Source organism: Carya illinoinensis, chromosome 7 (genome assembly GCF_018687715.1).
Source record: "Carya illinoinensis cultivar Pawnee chromosome 7, C.illinoinensisPawnee_v1, whole genome shotgun sequence".
NCBI classification, from domain to species: Eukaryota; Viridiplantae; Streptophyta; class Magnoliopsida; order Fagales; family Juglandaceae; genus Carya; species Carya illinoinensis.
Genome location: NC_056758.1, coordinates 42,974,297 through 42,993,461, shown reverse-complemented (window position 1 = coordinate 42,993,461; position 19,165 = coordinate 42,974,297). Strand labels below are relative to the sequence as shown.

Below are 19,165 nucleotides of genomic sequence, written 5' to 3'. Positions count from 1 at the left end.
ATTAGGATTCCTAAATGATAGGAATCTTAATTGGAAGATGTAGGGGGCGGCTAGGGCAAAATGGATGAAGCAATCAACTATGGAAAGTTGACAAACACAAGTGGTGGGCGATTTTGAGACTTGGATGGATTGGATGAGCAAAATATGATATGAACTCCTCAAGAACAATGATGAACACGCATGAACACAATGAAGAACATGCATGAACAATGAAGAACACTCAAGTGCAAAATGAAGAACACTCAAGAACAATGAAGAACGCTCAAGAATAATAGCAAAATACTAATAAACTTGAATGAACCAAAAACATAAACAAGGATTAATCACTACTTGATTCACGGATTACACAAGTAATGAATAAACCTCATATATTGATAAACACAACTTGGATTCACGAATTGCACCAAGTTGCAAAAACAAGATAGATGAATCACACTTATTCAAAGAATTGCAAAGTGTGATTCTCTCTTTGGAATTCACGAATTGCACCCAAAAAGCCTAAGTGCAAAGGCACCAGTTTATGATCTCTCAAACAATAGTCTTCCCTCTAGGAGTTTGCCAAAAGATCTTAAAGCAAATGAAGGAGGTCCTATTTATAAGAAAAACAAATTGAAAACCCCCAATAGGTCCCTAGAAAATAAATAAATAAAACAAATTAAATAAATAAAATAAAATAACAAGATAATGGCCATGGACGCTAGGTGGTGTGGGGGCACGCATGCATGCGCGCAGATGCACGCTCAAGGGCACGCGCAAGCTTGCACGCATGGTCTGCGCGCGGTCAGTAGCCTCCATGCTCGCCCGCTACGTGTCATGGTTTGAGCCAAGGCATGCAAGCAGACTAGCCATGTGACTGTCCTGACCCTCAATGGGTCGTGCCGAGGTGTGGTCCCGGGCAAATCTCCTGGGGTTGTGACACTGCCCCACTGGTTCCAGGCGCTGTCCTCTGGGCGAAGGATGAGCCAAGCGCCGATACTAGATTTGCTGACGTTGTGGGAGCCACGGGATGGTACGAACGGAGTGACCATGGAGGCCACGGCGACCGCCGAGCCTGTCGACATGGTCTTGAAGTTGAACGACCCCATAAGCTTTGGACTTCGATGGCTGCTTGAAGGACGCAGACTGGGAAGTTGAAACCGCAGAGAGAATAAAAGAAAATAGAGGAAGAAGAAGAAGAAGAAGAAGAAGAGGCAGCGAAGAAGAAGAAGAAGAAGAGCCCTAAGGGCTAGACAGCAAACGGCGTCGTTTTGGAGGAGAAAGGGGACTGAGCTTAAGGCACACGGGCTGGCCCTGAAAACTGAAGGAATTTGGCCCAAAGAAAAAAAAAACCCACTAGAACAAAACCCACCCAAAATTAAAAATTCAACATGGTAAAAAGACACAATAAAAATCAAGAAAAATAAAATAAAAACATTAAAATTAAATATTAATAAAATAAAATAATCAAAAATCTCTAACAATAAAATAATTTAAACTAGAGTGTAATTTAAATGTAAAAATAATTATTAATATCAAGAAAGTATATTATTTAAATTTTACAATTTAAAAATTACAAAATAATATTATGAAAATCATGTTTGATCTAACTAGACAAACGTGCTTTGTACGTTGCTTTGACCTAATTAATACTAATAAGATTAAATATTGAAAAAATCTATAGCTTTTTTTTTTTTTTAACACAAGGATGATGTAATATAACACCCTTAGAAAATTTTCACACAACAATACACAAGCAGGAACCTCTTTAACATCAAATTCAAAGGAAGATCGACCGTGTAAGGTACATTCAGAATTATAATCTACACTATCTGAAAGTTCTATTAAATATCATTGCAACATTATAAATCTGATTCGGACAGGATTAGGAGAAATCTCTATGCTCTTTTTCCTCACGGAAGCCTAAAATTTTTGCATTTTATATAATTATTAGTTAATAAACAAGGGGAGAGAGATCTTCTAATTAAGAAAGAAATGTGGGATGTGGGTTAGGTCGGAATATTATGAGATATTACAAACGCAATCTTTGACAGTATGAGATATTACAAACTCGATATTATGACTATTCTATTTTTGGGATAAGGGCAATTTTCTGACAATCTGCATTCCATCCAGTATCCATAAACCTAGCTGTGTTTTAGGGCCAAAATGACCCTACTTCACTTGAGCTTTTGAATGAAAAAAAAAAATCAGAACCATCCCTACTTGCAGCACAGCACCACCCCTGCAAGTCTGCAATCACCTGTCCCCTCCATCGAATATCTCTAACCAAAGTACCTACAAAAAGAATACCCATTACCACTGACTTCTGATGCTCAGCTTTTGTCTTTGTTGGTTTGTTTCAAACATTTTATGAGTATTATAAATCTATATGGGCCTATGGCTATCAGTTGTGGGGCATTGCAGATATAGGGTCCGTCTTTTTTCCATTTTAGGTGTTACAGGACCTCATCGTTGGAAGTGAAGGTCATGAATAATAGTGACCTAGCCTGTACTTCCTCTCTACTAAACTAAGCCTGAAATTGAAATTGACAGACAAAAGAATAATGTTTTCAAGGCCAAGAACCCCATAATACCTCCATCTCGACGGTGGCTGACTCTGCCTCAGAAACAGAGGCCTCTCTGACTCTTCTCAGTATTTCTAGTTTTACTTCTGTCTTCTCTATTTTATTCAACCCATGCCCTACTTCCACCTGCACTGCAAACCTTGTAACACAGCCTTCAAATGGATAGTTCTCAATATGTTCGCTCTCTTTATTCTCTACCCTCGTTTCCGACTCTGTTTCCACACAAATTCCTCCGTACTCTTTCTTAAGTACACTACTAGTTCCAAGTTCAAATCTTTGCACCTCCATCAGTTTCCTGACCAAATCTTCTCCAAGCATTACTGTAATGACTTCGTCCCTCCCAAAATAAGCAAGTTCAAGAATGCAGTCCAAGGCCGCAGCTCTAATAGACAAATCTTCTGATCTCAGGAGGTTCACAATTCTCGGGACTTCACAGTTCGATTCCATTTCATCTATTAATGGAGATCTGATAAATCTGATCAGCGAGCAAAGAACTTGAATCGAGGAACGCGAACCCATCGAGATCAAGGCTCCAATAGTAGGACCCATAAACACCAATCCCACAAATACATTCTTGTTGAATCTAACTAAAGCATCTACAGCGAGGGCCGCTTGCTCGCGAAGCCGCTGCGAACACGTCGAGTCGCAAAGTATAGATTCAAGAATCGAAAATACCTTCGCTCTCAAAACCAAATCTTGAAAATCTCTATCGAAACCTTGGCACACTCGATTTTTTAACTCGATCAAGACCTTACCTTTCTTGTCCTCGTCCGCCGATGCTGTCAACGTTCTTGCAAGAATTTGAATACTTTCGCGGTCAAGAAATGCTTGAATCTCAGCCTCGGTGGTAAATGCAACCTGGGAAATCTTGTATTTTGTAATTTGGCAGCAAAGGATGGATTTGAGGCTATAGCTCTGAGATTGCTCCAGCCTTTCGAGTAAGGTCTTGAGGCTGCAGAGCAAACGAGAGAGGTTGAGAAGCTTTGGGTCCATGGAAAAGGCCGTGGCGGCCTCGGTTTCGAGCTTCGAAAGAACTTCAACGGTGGTTTCTGACTCGTTGTTTGATAGTGAAATGGGGTTGCTTCGTAGATCTTTGGAGACCTTCTTTAGCGCTTCGAGTAGTGTTAAAAAACGTTGGTTTTCTTGTTCCTGATCAACCTCCAAATCCATGGCTGCTTAGAGTCGAAGCTCAGTGAATTTGCTTGTGAGAGAGAGAGAAAAGTGAGACGCTGGGAAGGACAGGGGGAAACCTAACAACCGGTCCAAAAGGTAGGACGAACCAACCAACCGTTCAACATATCCACGGATACGTTTATTTCTTGCCTCGCACATAGACAACTGTTCCCCGCGAAGGAGAAAGCACCCTGATTGTCTCCCAAGGAGTGGGATGAAAATTTGATGTGTTGGCTGGTGCAAGGGACATAATGAGATAGACAATATGAAGAAATGACATTATATTATGCTACGTTAATTATATAAAAATTAAATAATTTAAGTTTGAATACAACGACGTTTTTATTAACTATTATGTTATTTAATGTCAGATATTGGACTGACACTCGAGAATTGGTCGGATAATTCCAGTCGATGCCGATGGAAGAGACAACAGACCCAAACATGATCGAACAAGGGAAAATGGCAGAAGATAAATGAGATGCTGGATTTAAGTGGTTCTAACATTGAAGCCTCTATTCACAGATCCTAGAGGGAAAAATTAAGTATTTGTGGATGTCAGAATCCATGAATATTTGCATCTTAGTTCTAAATTGCTCAGCAAATTTTCAGTGATTTTACAGACTGATCGGTTCTGGACGTCTGCTGTAGTCTTCGGTTTCGTTAAAACAATCAAGAAACAAGATTGTTCGATTTTAAGCTGGATCTTTCCGATTGTTATGATCCTAAAGGTTAATTGTTTAACTAAATTAGCATCTAACTATTATAAGACTTTTAGATAAATGGTTAGGCGTTTAACACCAACCCACTAAAAACAAAAAGCGAGATCTTCCATGTAACTGTTACGAGCACTATTTTAAATGCCGTACCGTATTGGTCAGTATATATCGTACATGTCATTGGTTCGGTATAAGTATTATACATATTTCGTACCGGTAAATATTTCGGCCTTTATTTTTTTTTTTCATTTTTTTAAACTGTAAACTCATTTTTTGACTTCCAATTTAAACTAGATTATTTATAATTTATATATATATATATGTATTTATATATGGACTATTATTTTGAAATATAATTTATACATATAATTTATTTATATATTGATTATCCTGAAATGGTACCGGTATTGAAATATTTTATTTCAGTGTTTTGACCAGTACATCATCTGATACAGTATTCAAAACTTTGGTTGCAAGCCCTTCTGAATCCTGTAGGCGTGAGTGATGCAAATGGCCTCGTCAAGAACATGACTGCTACAAAGTTACAAACTGACTGAAAATCTTATATGTTTGCTTTGGATTTCTTTACAGTTTTACACAAAAAACCAAAAAAAAAAAACACAGGGCCATTTTGTATGGATAAAGGAAGAAAACGCATTGTAATTTCAAGCCAAATCAGACGCCTGCGATATTACATGGATTAAGAATCCCGGAGTATATTATCTGGTGTCCACTTGAGATGTAAATTAAGCTTTCCTGATTTAGCACCTTCTAGGGGAAAACTATCCTGGAACTCCCCTTCTAATATGACCCTAGTGAGTGTCATGATGACTCTTCCTATTTTCTCCTGTAAGATTAGTAGAGTTAACATAAGAATGCAAGTAGTTTATGTGGTCAATCAGGTCACAAATTCATACCAAGCTTGCTGTCATCAAACACAGAGAATATGATGAAATTTATATCAGAAAAGTTACCTTCCCAAAAGTGTCGTGGTCCCAAACTTCCGCAATTAACATATCATGTAACGCGTCCTCCACAAGAAAGTCAAATGTTTGATTCCAGACTGGATTTAAGTTGTTGTTTAGAACCTGACAAGAATAATGTTCAAGTATTTTAATCGAAGTATCCATGTATAGCAATTAGTATCTGACAATATAGTAGATGGCTCGTACGGAAGGGACTTGGTACCTCCAGTACAAAGGTGAACTAGTAGCCCAGAAATGAAGAGTTTAGATGAATGCTATTCTCGTGAAAAAGGAAACAAAGCCCGAAAGAAATGGATGATTATTGTGATTGAGAATCTGAATCTCACCCGAGTCTTGGCTTTTGTTTCAGATTTTTTCATAATGAGGACGACAAAGGGGTCTGCCTTTCCCATTAAATCCACAATTGGCAAGTCTTCAGCAGCTACTACTGTCACAGACAACACTCCTCTCACAATGACATTGCTCTTCTTCTGCGCTGCAGTTTTTCCAAGATCGCCAACCTCTGTTTCATCAGCTCCCCTCTTAAGAGCCTTCTTCTCCAAATAGGTCAAGGAGCTTTCAGGGTCAAAAGGGTTTTTAAAGATACTTTCCATGCCAAATGGACAGTAAAAGAGTTCCAAGTGCACCTGAGGCGAATAAAATGTAATAGACAGATACTAAATAATCATTAGTTAACTTGTTGAATTGGAGAAGTGAAATGAGGTTTATATAAAGATAAGAACTATAAGGAGTAGCCACTGTACATGGGAAATGTTATGGCAATCTTCCTCTCACTTTTTTGGTTGGCCACTCCAAGAAATTCAATTTTTTAATATTTGACTCTTCTGATATTTTCATGCCAATTTTTTTATGCTCAAGTTGATTAAAGAATACCTTATATCTTGGGATCAAATATCCTAGATTATAAAGCTAATACGATATCTCCTCTTAGCTATGAAAAGGATGAAATATCTATTTTCTCAAATTCTCCCAATTACTACAATCGTATAGAATTTTCACCTGGCCCCTATGTTTAGTGTCTCTTTGAACCTCCAAATCCTTCACCAGTGGCAACCACACATCCTTCACTTTACCAGGCCGAAGGTCCTTCAGTCGCACTTGAGCACAACCAAGGAGTTCGGAAGCCTGAATCCCTTCATCATCAAAAACTCTTACAGTCAAGTGTTGTGTTGATTCATCCTCAACAATGAACTCAAAGTGCTCGTTCCAGACTGGATTCAATTGATTATTCTGAAAATAAAACAAATAGCTGAAGTTTAACTGCATCAAAGGTGGGCAGAAAAGGTTCATGAATAAGATGAGTGAGTTGTCTACAAAAAATTTTCATCTCAAACATAAAATTCTCATCTCATCATTACAACTTCTCAAATCTCCATATAAAATATAATAATAATTTAACTTTTTCTTAACTTTTTCAAATCCCAATACAATAATAATATTTTAATATTTAATCTTAAAACTCAAATGAGAATTTTCAGTGGCCACGCAGAACCTTACAATTATTTTGCTGGTTTTCATTTTGTCACGTAATGGGCGTATGAATAAGACCACATAAGGATCGGATTTCCCAATGACATCTTTATTTGTCAAGTCCTTTGCTTGCACTAGCTTCACTTGTAATGTTCCAGCAGGCTTCAACTCTAGGTTGCTAAGATAAAACAAAATCAAAGATGATTCATCAGAAAATAGAAAAAATAAAATGTGCCTTGGTTTTTGAGCATGTTAGTATGAACACAAAGGATTCTTTTCAGCAAAGAAAAATTGTGGCTCGGCAGTGGCTCAAGTGTATCCACTATAAATATGCATGGATGGACCATCCTGTAAAGTATGTACGAAGATGAACACCTTCAGTGACAAAAATTGATCTGATCAGTGATCAGTTTGCATCCAAGGCAGCTATCCTTTAAAATGAGTTGGGTGGTTTGAATTACAGACTTCATAGAAAAATGCAATCCAAACGACTGAATCAAATTGCTCATTTGTCTCACATAAAAACTTTGCATCAATATACATAGAACTATGCATACCATGGGGTTCTACCACCAATAGAGATTAGATATATATATAATCTATTTTCCAAATAAAAAAAATTATTCTTAATATTATATATTATTAATTGCTGCAGGACCATAATGGGGTTCACCAAATTAAAAACCCTGTTACAGAATTACGCATGTAAGCCTAGGAGTGTGGCAACCAGATCTTCAACTGCAAGGCAAATCTAATTTAGACGAGATCAACCAAAGCTAATCTCAACTAAATACCCCAGCACAAGCCTTTATCAAGTAATCGGATTTTTTCTGAGAGGGGAAAGGGATATATAGGTCACTTAAAGCTAGCATACCTATAATCCCCAGGCAATATGGGTACTATTTTCCGAACCGGCCATGTGATAGAATCTTCAACAGCATCCCGTATTGTTTCCTGAATGACATTATAATTTAACACTTGAAATTCCCCACTCATTACAAAAGTGGTAGAAATAACAGAAATACCAGAAGACGAGCTTACTCAAACCTCAATAGCATCAGAAATCCCTGGGATTGTTGATACATCACCACCAACAATTTTAAGAGTAAAATCCAGCTTTTTCTGTAGCGAGAAGAAAGAAAAGTTAGGATATGAAATTTAAGGGCATCCCATGTTTGTATACTTATATATCTCTATGTGCTAAATTTTTTATGTAGAATATTATGTATGGATGTATGTTTCTAGAAATATATGTTTCTAGAAATATGTCCCTGTATAAAAAAGTAAATTCTATCTAAATGCATGCACATGGAAGGATCACTTAAATATTAATCTGGCCTTCCCTAAATTTTCTTGCCTTCTGGTTGTTAATATAAGCATAAGATTGTTGAGTATAAGAGAGATAATAACAGTTCACCTTTTCTCTCAGTGAATAACTAACAGCTCCAAAACAAGGAAACTCATCAACAAGCGGTTTGAAGATTAACCCGAAAACCCCAGTGAATCCAATATTTTTTACCTGTATGAACAAGTTAGAACAGATAACAACAATGACGAGGGACGTATTAAGGCAAAAGCACAATACCTCAGAAAGCTTTTTTTTTTTTTTTTTTTATTTCATGACAAGTGCAATTTTTTTGTATATTAAACTTAAAGAATACATACATATTCTCGCTAACCATAACAAGTGCAAAACCAAAATGCAAATAGTAATTGAAAAACTTCACTCTCCAAAAGAATAAATTTTGACAAAAGGTGTTAGGAGGAAATGTATGTAATTTGACATTTTAAGTTCAAGGCTCCAAACTGCATGACTAATGGTGTATTATTCTCATACGGAAGACAGAGCATTAGACTGCATAAGATATTAGTATAACATGAAATAGATGCCATTCTACAGAAAAAATAATGCTACTTATTTGTAGCTTAGACTGTAGACCATTTGCATCAATATTTAAATAGCACGCACCTGAATTTGCCAAAAAGGATTAAATGTTACCAATGATATCCATTTGCAGAGAATAAGGATATAAATTATCCTAACCAAATATCTGTGCATTTCATGCGCAGAGAGAGAGAGTCTATCCAGAACTATTGTTCACATGGAAGCTGATTCATGGTAATACGTATATACTGGAGGTTAATTCAAAGTAAATGCTGTGCCTTAAAGAAATTCAAAATCACCAAAAAGTCAGTATAAAATTTCTATGGGAATGTCGATATAATGCAGCTGTCTCAGGCCAGTAGATCAGTTGCATGCCAACATTTACTATAAAGATGTTGGGAAAGGTAAAAATCGATTGTGAAGCTTATAATCAGTATTAACAGGCTGTCAAAGCCACAAATGGAGTGTTAGATTCTTACACCCAGGATGGAAACCATGCATCATCCCTTACTTGGGCAGAATAAGAATCAATCCTTCAAGTTCCATCCTTCTTTAATAGATTAATCTTGATAATAACAAGAAGCACAGGTTGACAGAATAAGCATAAAAACTATTGGTTCAGTATTCAAATGCTCATATTATGCCTTGAAACAAAACACTCAAAACAATGTATATTTAATTCATAACTAAATTTAACAAAGGTAATTAATGAATCTCTATGGATTAAAGGGATGCATATGGCTTTCCAAATGTCATTAAAGGGGAGAAGTCAAATCTTATAATTTCACACCAATCAGAAACGTCAGAAATAAGCATGTGGTTACTGAGCATAAGCAAGATGGCTATGGAGCATGAGCAGTAAGCTAAGGCTAACCTGGACAGGCAGTGCAACACCAACTCTGGTTTTTATATCAAGTGTAATATTTGGGTTACCATCCCACTGCATCTCCAACTCCAAAGTGACTCCGTGACTATCACTTTCACTTTCAATAACGGAAACTCCTATAGAACATCAAGAACTCAGGTGAGTGTTATCACAAATCTGTTGAATGAATAAAAACAGCATATTCTCCCAGAATTTATCACTTTCACGTCTGGATGGAAGAAGCGATTGGAAACCCTATGTTTAAATAAGTACCAAGTTGAAAAGGCTTAAGAAGACGCGGAATGACTTCAACAAAAATCGTTTCTCAGACCTGTTGTCACAAGGAGACACTTCAGTTTGATTGAGGGGCACGCATTAGGGCTCTATTAATAAACTAGAAATGGCCTTTTCTTGCTTGTGACTTGCTAGTTTTGTAAAATCACACTTTTCCTTTTGATAGGAGTGGGTGCTTTCTGGGCAGAACACTCTTCATTCTTCATCCGAAACTAGTGAATGTCAGGTCAGGGTTTATACTTGCTCCTGTTTATCGTCATGTATGCCACAACTTCAACTTATTGCCAATAGCAGATCTCACTATTGTTTTGGATCTGCATTGAAGTGTGACTAAAGGCTTGAATAAGGAAATTTTTTATTTATTACTTCTCTCTAAGATAACTAAATTCCTCCTTTCAATTATAAATTAGCTTTTACAAAATATTTGAGTTTTTGAATCAATAAAGCAGCATAACAAATTTGGCACCTGAATATTTTGATCTGACATACAGGTTTCTTATTTCTTGACATCTATGCGAGAGAAAACAGAATGTTTGCTTTGAAAATTTTAAATTCCACAAAGGGGAAAAAAGATCGTTGTTTTCCCAAATCCCTCGGTTTTTCAAACATCTACCGGCCAGAATAACCTTTTCAGGAGTCTTACTTGAAGTTACAAGCGAACTCTGACGGTTATATCAAAGGAAATTGCAACAATAACAGAGAATCACACACTGGAGAAACGATTATACCATGGTATTTTGGGTGTTATAGACGCATTAACTAGAAATTATTATAAGATGAATGCCATCTTAATCATTTAGCAGCTACTAATCATAAACTGATGCTGTAAAAAGTCAAACCGACCTGTAAATTGAGGAGCCACAGTGCCGAGTGTTAGCTTGGAGAACTTGAGGGAAGCTAAGACCGCTGGTCTATATTGCTCAAGAATTGGCTCCACATTGTTTCTTATCAGCTCTGATGCTGCCTAAATTTAACAACTTCGCACGATTACCACATCAAACCCAACAAATATTCAGCACTGTTCCGGTGAAATTTATACAAAGAGAAAAAAAAAGTTACCTCATCAACAAATGGCCAAATCTTGTCAAGTTGGAGATTAAGCCAAGTTAACTGCAAATAACAAAGACATCAGTGTGAGCGCACAGATCGAGAGTGTCGTCATATACACACATATGTATACATATGCTTGCACGAACGCAGCGTACATTCATACATACATGGCAAGTGCATGCATATATTCATATTGTTAGAAGGGGACGACAGAGAAAATTATCTAGCTTGTAGGTTAAACATAACTTCTGTCGCTGCGAAAATACGACCCAAGTTGGATAAAACTCAGCCGGAAAAATCTTTCTCGAGTCTTGGACCGTCATTCTTGCGAATGCTGCCACCGTCTTTGCCTAACGACACATATAACATCGACAAGGATCAGAATAGGAGAAGTTAAGAGCAATATCTGAAGGATAAGACGAAATAACACGAGTGTTACAAATGGGATTGAATAGATGACAAGGAATACGGATTGAATACCAGATCGGAACGACGCTTGGATCGGGTTTTTTCATAACGAGCGAAAGAGACTATCAATCCAACGCCGAGGACAATGCCCATAAACAAACCAGCATAGAAAGTCATCTTCTGCAAACCTTAGAGATACCACACTGAAAAATACAAGAAAGTCATAAGTTATATTCGATCTCGGGGACGATCTGTAGCTGAAACATGAATTTCAGTGATACAGTCAGCCTCAGGTTGGCCATTCTGATAAAAACAGAGCTCCTTAGGCGATATGACAGAGAGAGTTTCATAATTAATTGATTATTAGAATATTAATTATTGGATTTCTTTATATCATCTATTAAGTCTGGAATAATATATTCTTTTCTTTCGCTTGCTTTGCAGGTATGCCACTTACGGTCGGGGTTCATTTGTCACGTTATTTAAAATGATGACAATTTTATTTTTTTGGTCTCCCATTATAGTTCGGGAAACTTAAGGTAGAATATATCTCCTTTTCCTTTTAGGCATCCATTGCATCAATCAATTAATCATGAGACCTACGACTAATTCGTCGCTTGGCTTGCCGGCTAAACTTTGATTATTTTTGTGGGTCGAATCAAGCCATCATGCTACTCGAAATGCCGACTTTGCACGTTTTGAATTTTAGTCCTTTAAAATTCTAAATCATAGATATGGTTCTTGACATTATATTTCACAGATCTTATTGAATAATATTACTCATTATCTCTTTTATTATTATTATTTCATGATGTTGTATTAAATAATTAAAAATTATTTATTATGCTTTTGGTCTATTTTTTAGAGCAGATTAAGTTTGAAAGTTTAAAAAATACTTCTTACTATTTAAAAGCTTTTTTTTTAAATGATATATTTGATAAATTTATAAAAAGTATTTTAATCACATTAAAAAACTAAAAGTCTATTTTTTTAAAAACATCAAATTAAAACTTTTATCGAAAAGTTCTTACAAATAATTATTTATTTTTAAAAAATTAATATAACTAATTATAAAAATTCTTTAAATACATGTTTATCAAACAGTATATAATTTTTAAAATATAAAATTTTATTTAAGTTATAAATTATAAACCTTAAAAATATAAATTATATTCCAACTACAATACTAAACATACACTTAATGCCACGTCAAAAAAAAAGATGTTGAAAAAATAATTATAATAAATAAATTTTTCTAAAATCATAATTACGAATTACTATTTGTCACGTATGTGTGATATGAATTATTGTCTCGCCTGCCGGCAATTGACCAGTACTTGCAATGCCATCTGGACGTACCCTATGGTTTCTTTGCACGGAGGCCCAACATTTAGTTCCACGTGTTCCAACCAGCACTTGCCATCTTAATCTTTATTTATATTTTTTTAGCCAGCCGTTTTACCAAAGCGTAAATAATGCCTCGTGGGGTTCAGTATTATTTATTTTACTGAGTAATCACACTACTCATTATCTTTTATTTTGTTATATTTTTAAATTATATTTATTTAAATGTTTAACATCATTCAAATAAAATTAAGGGCGAAGAACATCATTTATACATGTTATAATTAGACATATATACCAAATATTAAGGGCAAATTTGATAAATAAGATGAGAATTTTGAGTTGGAATAAAAGTTTAAAATATTATTTTAAGTATTATTATTATTTTAAAATTTGAAAAAGTTGAACTGTTTATTATATTTTGTATAAAAATTTAAAAAATTTGTAATGATAAAATGAAAATTTTGAATTGAAATAAGAATTTTGAGTTGGAATGTTTTTACCAAAACTTTGGTCTTTTAAATGGAGAATATTCTAAAACTTGGTAGAGATAATATCTTTATATATTTTCTTACAATAAAAAATTTTTGTGCAGATATTTTTTAGTACCCTTTGTGCATTTTACTAATGCAATTACTTGTGATACTTATTTTTAATATAAAATAACTGTTTTATCTAATCAGATCAATAAAACGTACAAAAAATATATAAAAATGACTATATATAGAATAATTTATTATAAAAATAAGGATTTCGACGTAAGACAAATTAAACATACATTCTTTGTGTGGGAAGTATCAATAAAAAATATATAAAAGTAATTGTATGTAGTAAAACTCATTATAAAAATAAATATTTCAACGTAAGACCAATATTTAATTTAATTATAATAAAATTACTGACATTAAATAATAAGATTATTTTTTAAACAAGAGAGAAGATAAAACACGACGAGGGAGTCCTAAGCCAATAAAACTTAGGAGATATGTGACAAAGAAAAATGACACACTCTTTTTTACAATTTGTATACAATCATATGTTGGATAAAGGATATTTTTATAAAATAACTTATAAAGATAACATCATTATACATAAATACCTTCAATTTAACATATAATTGTATAAAAATTAAAAAAGAAATTGCAAGTGTTTCATTACAAATATATGCCACATAAATTAAAGAGTAATGATACCCTTACATTTCTTTAATTATTGTTTTACCATCTAACTATTTTTTTTCTTTTTGCTATTTAGATCTTGATTAAAAATCTAAGAACATGACCTTCTTGCATAGTTTAAAAAAAAAAAATTTAATAAACTAACGTATTTAAAAAAAAAAATTTAATAAACTAACGTAATTATGTAATTTAATTAAAAATAAATTCAATTTATAAAAATATCTTTTATTTTAATAAATAATTATAAAAAATTATAAGTTTGATATTCTCTTTATAATTTATAATACGTATATCACACTTAAGCATTTTTTTAAAATCAAAAAGTAAAAGAATGTCAATTTTTATATAAAATTGAATTTATTTTTAATTAAATTATATGATTATATCGGTTGATTGAATTTATTTTGTTTTAAATTATACAAAAATGTCATATTCTAAAATTTTTAATCTAAATTTAAAGGAAAAAAAATAAAACGGTAATAAAGAAATGTATCATTACCCTAAATCAAATGTTAAATGAAGTTAAAGGCATTGAAAAGGTAACTGCCAGAAGCCCTGGCTGTTCGGGTGATTCCGTAACTTCCTTTCCCGCTAATTTGGGACTGCCATGCGTAGCACATGATTTGCCCCCCTGGTGGCTAACTTGCTAGTATAATTCACAGGGTTAAACCCGTAAATCCACATGCGGCCTCACACATTCCGCATTTAAATTTCTTCTCGCGGAGAGACTAGAGAGAGAGTCCGGGGGCCTGTACTCAGTATTCAAGCTCCCAGCACGCTCTGATCATTTCACTTTCCAAACCGTTTTCCAGTAGACTTAACTCTCTCCAGTCTCCCTCCATCTTTTTTCTCCAGAAAGCAAAATCACAGCGACCAAACGCCCAAGCTAGCCCTCCAGTGAGAAATGAGAACTTGCCACGGATGCTCCCTTTGTATCCTTTCGTCTCTTTGTATGTTTTCGGTCGCCGTTGTTTTCATGCTCTCGGTTCATTTCTGTAAGTTGATGAGGTCCTCAGGATCGAATTCGGAGTTCTCCGCACAAATGGTTGAGTTGCAGACAAAATTCACTCGTGATGATCAAGACCGACCTGTACTTACCGGCGGCTTCAGTACTGGTTTTTACGTGAACCAGTTCGGGAACAGTACGGTATTAATACATTTCAGCCTGCGGCCTACTCTCTACTATACACATATCAATCGTATTTAGAGAGCTGATTTCCGGACGAAAGATCGAAACCGAGCTGATCATATAAATTAAATATGTTTTTCAATCACTTTGAGTTTGCTTTGAATTTCAGATATCTTTCTCTGTACACATGCAGTATATATGCGCATGAAAAAACTGGAAAGGCCGAAATTTCGTGATAACATTCCCGGTCAACTTCATGATCTGTGTTTATTGAGTTTTTATTCGAATTTGATCGATTAATTTGCTCGCTTTAATTTCTGCGTTCTATATTTTTTTGACGATGCTTAATAATTCTTATCATATAATGCAGATAAGAAAGAAAACGGGACTAAGCAGAGAGCAAAAGCTCGAACAAGGACTTGCACGAGCACGATCTTCGATTCGCAGAGCAGCTTCGAGGCTCAATCTCTCAGCAACCGTCAGAGGCGACGATTTTGACCCGTCCGGATTTGTCTATCGCAACCCCGGCGCATTTTATCAGTAAGCCCTTTTTTATACCATAATTTTCTTTTTACCGATTGATTGAAAGCTTTGAAGTACTGCTTTGCTTCCAAGTCACCGCCAGCCTTTGCACCTACGTTTAACTTTCTAATTCGATCTTTCATTATATCATACGGGTCATGTTAAAGATAATTATATCTTTTTCTTTTGATTTTCCTTCAACAGTTGAGTTTTCACGATAGAATTTCTCGTGATAAACGCCAGGTATGCGAAGTGCACAAGCACTCAATTCCCTCTGCAGTTCCACAGTTCACACTTAAACACCCGTATGATCATTGCGGCTTAAAAATGCGCGGTCCTTCGCGAATACGTAATGGATACTGGATCCCGGTGAAAAGCCTAAAAAGGGCCAATGGTCCTCACTCTGTCGGATCAAAAAAAAGAATGATAGCCTAGCTAGCTGGAACAATCAAAGATGTGTCAGGCCATCAATTAAATTGTTCCCTCGTGTGTTCAAGAAGCAGAAATTGACCACAATATATCCAGCGTACTTGTTACTCAATGGGATTTTAGAGTACTATTAGAATTTGAAAATCATAAAATATATCAATAATTAACTCCTTCGGTCTGATAACAGCCAAGTTTTCCTAATTTAATTAATTTCCTGCAGTCATTTTGTTTAGGGCCAGTACTCTTACAGGATCGATATTGTGCCTCACTATTGGGAGAAATATAGAATTATTATTCATATCATTATATATATTGTTTTCTTAAAAAATTAGGAGCTTATATTTTTTGTCATAATTATAGGAGCTAATTTAATATAATTTCTTATTAGTAATATATTAACACCTTTTTCCTTTAGTCTTAACCGCTAGCTATATATTGTGATTAATTATCATCAATTCATTATTATCATGCAAATGATTTAGAACTAGTTGTAGAGAGCCTTATATACGTATATTCTTTGATTTTATAAGTAATGATTGTTGAGGTAGTACAGTAATAATGATCATCAACCTTGAAACAGTTTTTATTTCCGGGTTCTCACAGCTGCCTCCTACCACTCACCATAGAGTACCGTGGCGCGCACTTCACTCAATGCCAAGAACATCATATGCATGATCATGCATGTAGAAATGAAATTGACCTTTTTACCCTTCACCAATATATAATCCCAAATATTAATAATTAACAGGAGCTATGAGGAGATGGAGAGGAGATTCAAGGTCTACGTGTATTCGGAAGGGGACCCACCGATCACCCACGATGGGCCATGCAAGGATATATACACCATCGAAGGGAGGTTCATCCACGAGCTAGAGCATGGGGCGGGGATGTTCAGGACTAGAGATCCGCACCGGGCTCACGTTTACTTCTTGCCCTTCAGCGTGACATGGATGGTCAAGTACATCTACAAACCTCTCTCTTACGACCTCACCCTTCTAAAGCAGTTTGTCTCTGATTATGTGGGAGTGGTTTCTAAGAAGTATCCCTTTTGGAATAGGACTTGTGGGGCTGACCACTTCATGCTCGCCTGCCATGATTGGGTGAGTTTCTTTCTTTCTTTTCAGTTACTCACTTCACTTCCTCATATCGTACATAGTGAGGTTAGGTTGACACCACAAGTTTGAGGCGTGCGCGTCGTTCTCGGCACTCATGATTATTTTATTAGTGTAATATTATTCCCACGTCCCAGGCTTCAAGAGTTTAATTATCTTGGAATAAAGAAGGGCTCAAATGAAAGAAACTACAAAAAAAATAAAAATAAAGGTTGCCGAGACACACACACGTGTATATATATATATATATATATTATACGAATAATATTACATATTTTATCATTGTAGAATATGTAAATATCATATAATTGTTTTTAAAAAAAAAATATTTAAAAAAACTAATTTTTTTATATAAATCTCTTTTTTTTTTCTTTTTTTAAATAATTATACAATACATGCAATTACGACTGTAATTATTATTTTTCAAGTTATATATTGCATGTTATTTTATTGATGCTAATGGGAAAAAATAGCAAATACGGTATCTAGCATCTGCAGTATGCATTAATTTTAACTTTTTTGACACTAACAATTTCAAACTGACGATGGAGTGTTATAAGATAGGAAAATACTAATTGAACCGATATATTTAATCGATAAATTTGATCGATTGAATTTTTGATTGTATTTTTATTTTTTAATTTTACATATAATTAAAGAAGTAAATACTAATAAATAATTAAAAATATATTTTTTAAAAATATTTAAAACTGTGTAAAAAATTATTAAAATAAAAGAAGAAGTAAATAAAAAAAAAATTTACACTGCATCGGTCATTTCATCGATACTCCATCGGTCTGACTCTGAGTAGCATCGTCCTTACTATATACGCCCTCAAAATTAATTTACCTTCTATATATAATAAAATTGCAGGGTCCCCATGTAGCGAAGGGCAATCCCTTCCTCTACAACACATCCATCCGAATTCTTTGCAATGCCAACACCTCCGAGGGCTTCAACCCTCAAAAGGACATTAGCCTCCCTGAAATTCACCTCTATGGCGGCAACTTACCATCCAAACTCCTCACTCCCCCACCGGCCGATGCCCCACGTCCCTACCTTGCTTTCTTTGCAGGTGGCGTTCACGGCCCAATCCGGCCGATCCTCCTGCACCATTGGAAGAATCGTGACAATGATCTCCGTGTCTACGAATATCTCCCCAAAGAGCTTGACTACTACTCCTTTATGCTCCAGTCCAAGTTCTGCCTATGTCCTAGTGGGCACGAAGTGGCCAGCCCCAGAATTGTGGAAGCCATTTATGCGGAATGTGTACCGGTGATTCTATCGGATTCTTATGTTTTGCCGTTCAGTGATGTATTGCGGTGGGAGGCATTTTCGATTCAGGTAGATGTGTCGGAGATTCCAAGGCTGAAGGAGGTATTGAGCGCAGTTTCGGAAGAGAGGTATAGGAGGTTTAAGGAGAATTTGAAGGTCGTGAGGAGACATTTTGTGCTGAACAAGCCGGCTCAAAGGTTTGATGTATTCCATATGATTCTACACTCTGTATGGCTTAGGAGGATAAATATTAATCTTGAATAGACGGATCATCATATAGCAACAAGAATTAATGAAGGAAATCGGAAAAGAAGGGAAAAATCTTTTTTCCTCAAAATTAATATATATATACTTCTCTTGTACGTAATTTTTAATTATTATTTATTTACTCTTATATTTATTAAAATAAATTATATTTATAAGTCGGTGTGAATATATACTACATATTACTGATGTGGCAGAATTGAATTTGTAAGAAAGATTTACAGATTAAAATTTGGTAAATCAAATTGTGTTATATCGACGATGGATATACAACTCGAGCTATACTAATGTGGCATGCATGCACTTAGCACATCACGTGACATATTTTTTTTTTTTTTTAAAAAAAAAAAACATAGCATTTTGTACGTTGGTGAGTAATGAAATTTCACAACGAATAATGAAAATAAAAGCAGCTAGGGGCTTTATGTAATTTGCTATCGGTCGTACCATCTTATATATGGATAATTCTTCCTCGATCGTGTATATAATATGAGATAG

The 19,165-nt window shown here is 35.1% G+C and overlaps 3 protein-coding genes across 4 annotated transcripts; 1 reads left to right on the top strand and 2 right to left on the bottom strand.

Moving 5' to 3' along the window:
* Window positions 1–1,926: 1,926 nt before the first annotated feature.
* On the bottom strand, window positions 1,927–3,942 carry LOC122316701. The gene is made up of 2 exons (XM_043133429.1): window positions 2,574–3,942; window positions 1,927–2,274 (listed from the first exon to the last, which is right to left on the bottom strand). Exons 1-2 carry the CDS (start codon window positions 3,732–3,734, stop codon window positions 2,236–2,238), a joined length of 1,200 nt encoding a protein of 399 aa, XP_042989363.1. The 5' UTR covers window positions 3,735–3,942; the 3' UTR covers window positions 1,927–2,235.
* Window positions 3,943–4,998: 1,056 nt separating this feature from the next.
* LOC122317538 (synaptotagmin-4-like) lies at window positions 4,999–11,845 on the bottom strand. Its single transcript, XM_043134668.1, has 13 exons — window positions 11,487–11,845; window positions 11,252–11,356; window positions 11,016–11,066; window positions 10,800–10,920; window positions 9,672–9,799; window positions 8,330–8,431; window positions 7,960–8,034; window positions 7,787–7,866; window positions 6,940–7,090; window positions 6,442–6,672; window positions 5,769–6,068; window positions 5,431–5,544; window positions 4,999–5,303 (listed from the first exon to the last, which is right to left on the bottom strand). Exons 1-13 carry the CDS (start codon window positions 11,589–11,591, stop codon window positions 5,157–5,159), a joined length of 1,710 nt encoding a protein of 569 aa, XP_042990602.1. The 5' UTR covers window positions 11,592–11,845; the 3' UTR covers window positions 4,999–5,156.
* A 2,669-nt stretch (window positions 11,846–14,514) lies between these two features.
* LOC122317540 (probable glycosyltransferase At5g25310) lies at window positions 14,515–18,770 on the top strand. 2 transcript variants are annotated; one of them, XM_043134674.1, is made up of 5 exons: window positions 14,515–15,083; window positions 15,436–15,605; window positions 16,765–16,974; window positions 17,074–17,116; window positions 18,002–18,770. In XM_043134674.1, exons 1-5 carry the CDS (start codon window positions 14,841–14,843, stop codon window positions 18,665–18,667), a joined length of 1,332 nt encoding a protein of 443 aa, XP_042990608.1. In that variant the 5' UTR covers window positions 14,515–14,840; the 3' UTR covers window positions 18,668–18,770. The 2 variants fall into 2 exon arrangements, with proteins under 2 accessions (XP_042990608.1, XP_042990607.1); XM_043134673.1 differs by having other exon boundaries at window positions 14,523–15,083; window positions 16,765–17,116.
* The last annotated feature ends 395 nt before the right edge of the window (window positions 18,771–19,165 follow it).

Coding starts and splice junctions, on each gene's coding strand:
- LOC122317538 (XM_043134668.1), bottom strand. CDS start 11,591: ATGACTTTCTATGCTGGTTTGTTTATGGGCATTGTCCTCGGCGTTGGA. Junction 11,357..11,486: donor CCAAGCGTCGTTCCGATCTG/GTATTCAATCCG, acceptor ATGTGTCGTTAG/GCAAAGACGGTGGCAGCATT. Junction 7,867..7,959: donor GGATTTCTGATGCTATTGAG/GTTTGAGTAAGC, acceptor AATGTCATTCAG/GAAACAATACGGGATGCTGT.
- LOC122317540 (XM_043134673.1), top strand. CDS start 14,841: ATGAGAACTTGCCACGGATGCTCCCTTTGTATCCTTTCGTCTCTTTGT. Junction 15,084..15,435: donor ACCAGTTCGGGAACAGTACG/GTATTAATACAT, acceptor CATATAATGCAG/ATAAGAAAGAAAACGGGACT. Junction 15,606..16,764: donor AACCCCGGCGCATTTTATCA/GTAAGCCCTTTT, acceptor AATAATTAACAG/GAGCTATGAGGAGATGGAGA.
- LOC122316701 (XM_043133429.1), bottom strand. CDS start 3,734: ATGGATTTGGAGGTTGATCAGGAACAAGAAAACCAACGTTTTTTAACA. Junction 2,275..2,573: donor CAGCCACCGTCGAGATGGAG/GTATTATGGGGT, acceptor TTCTTTTTGTAG/GTACTTTGGTTAGAGATATT.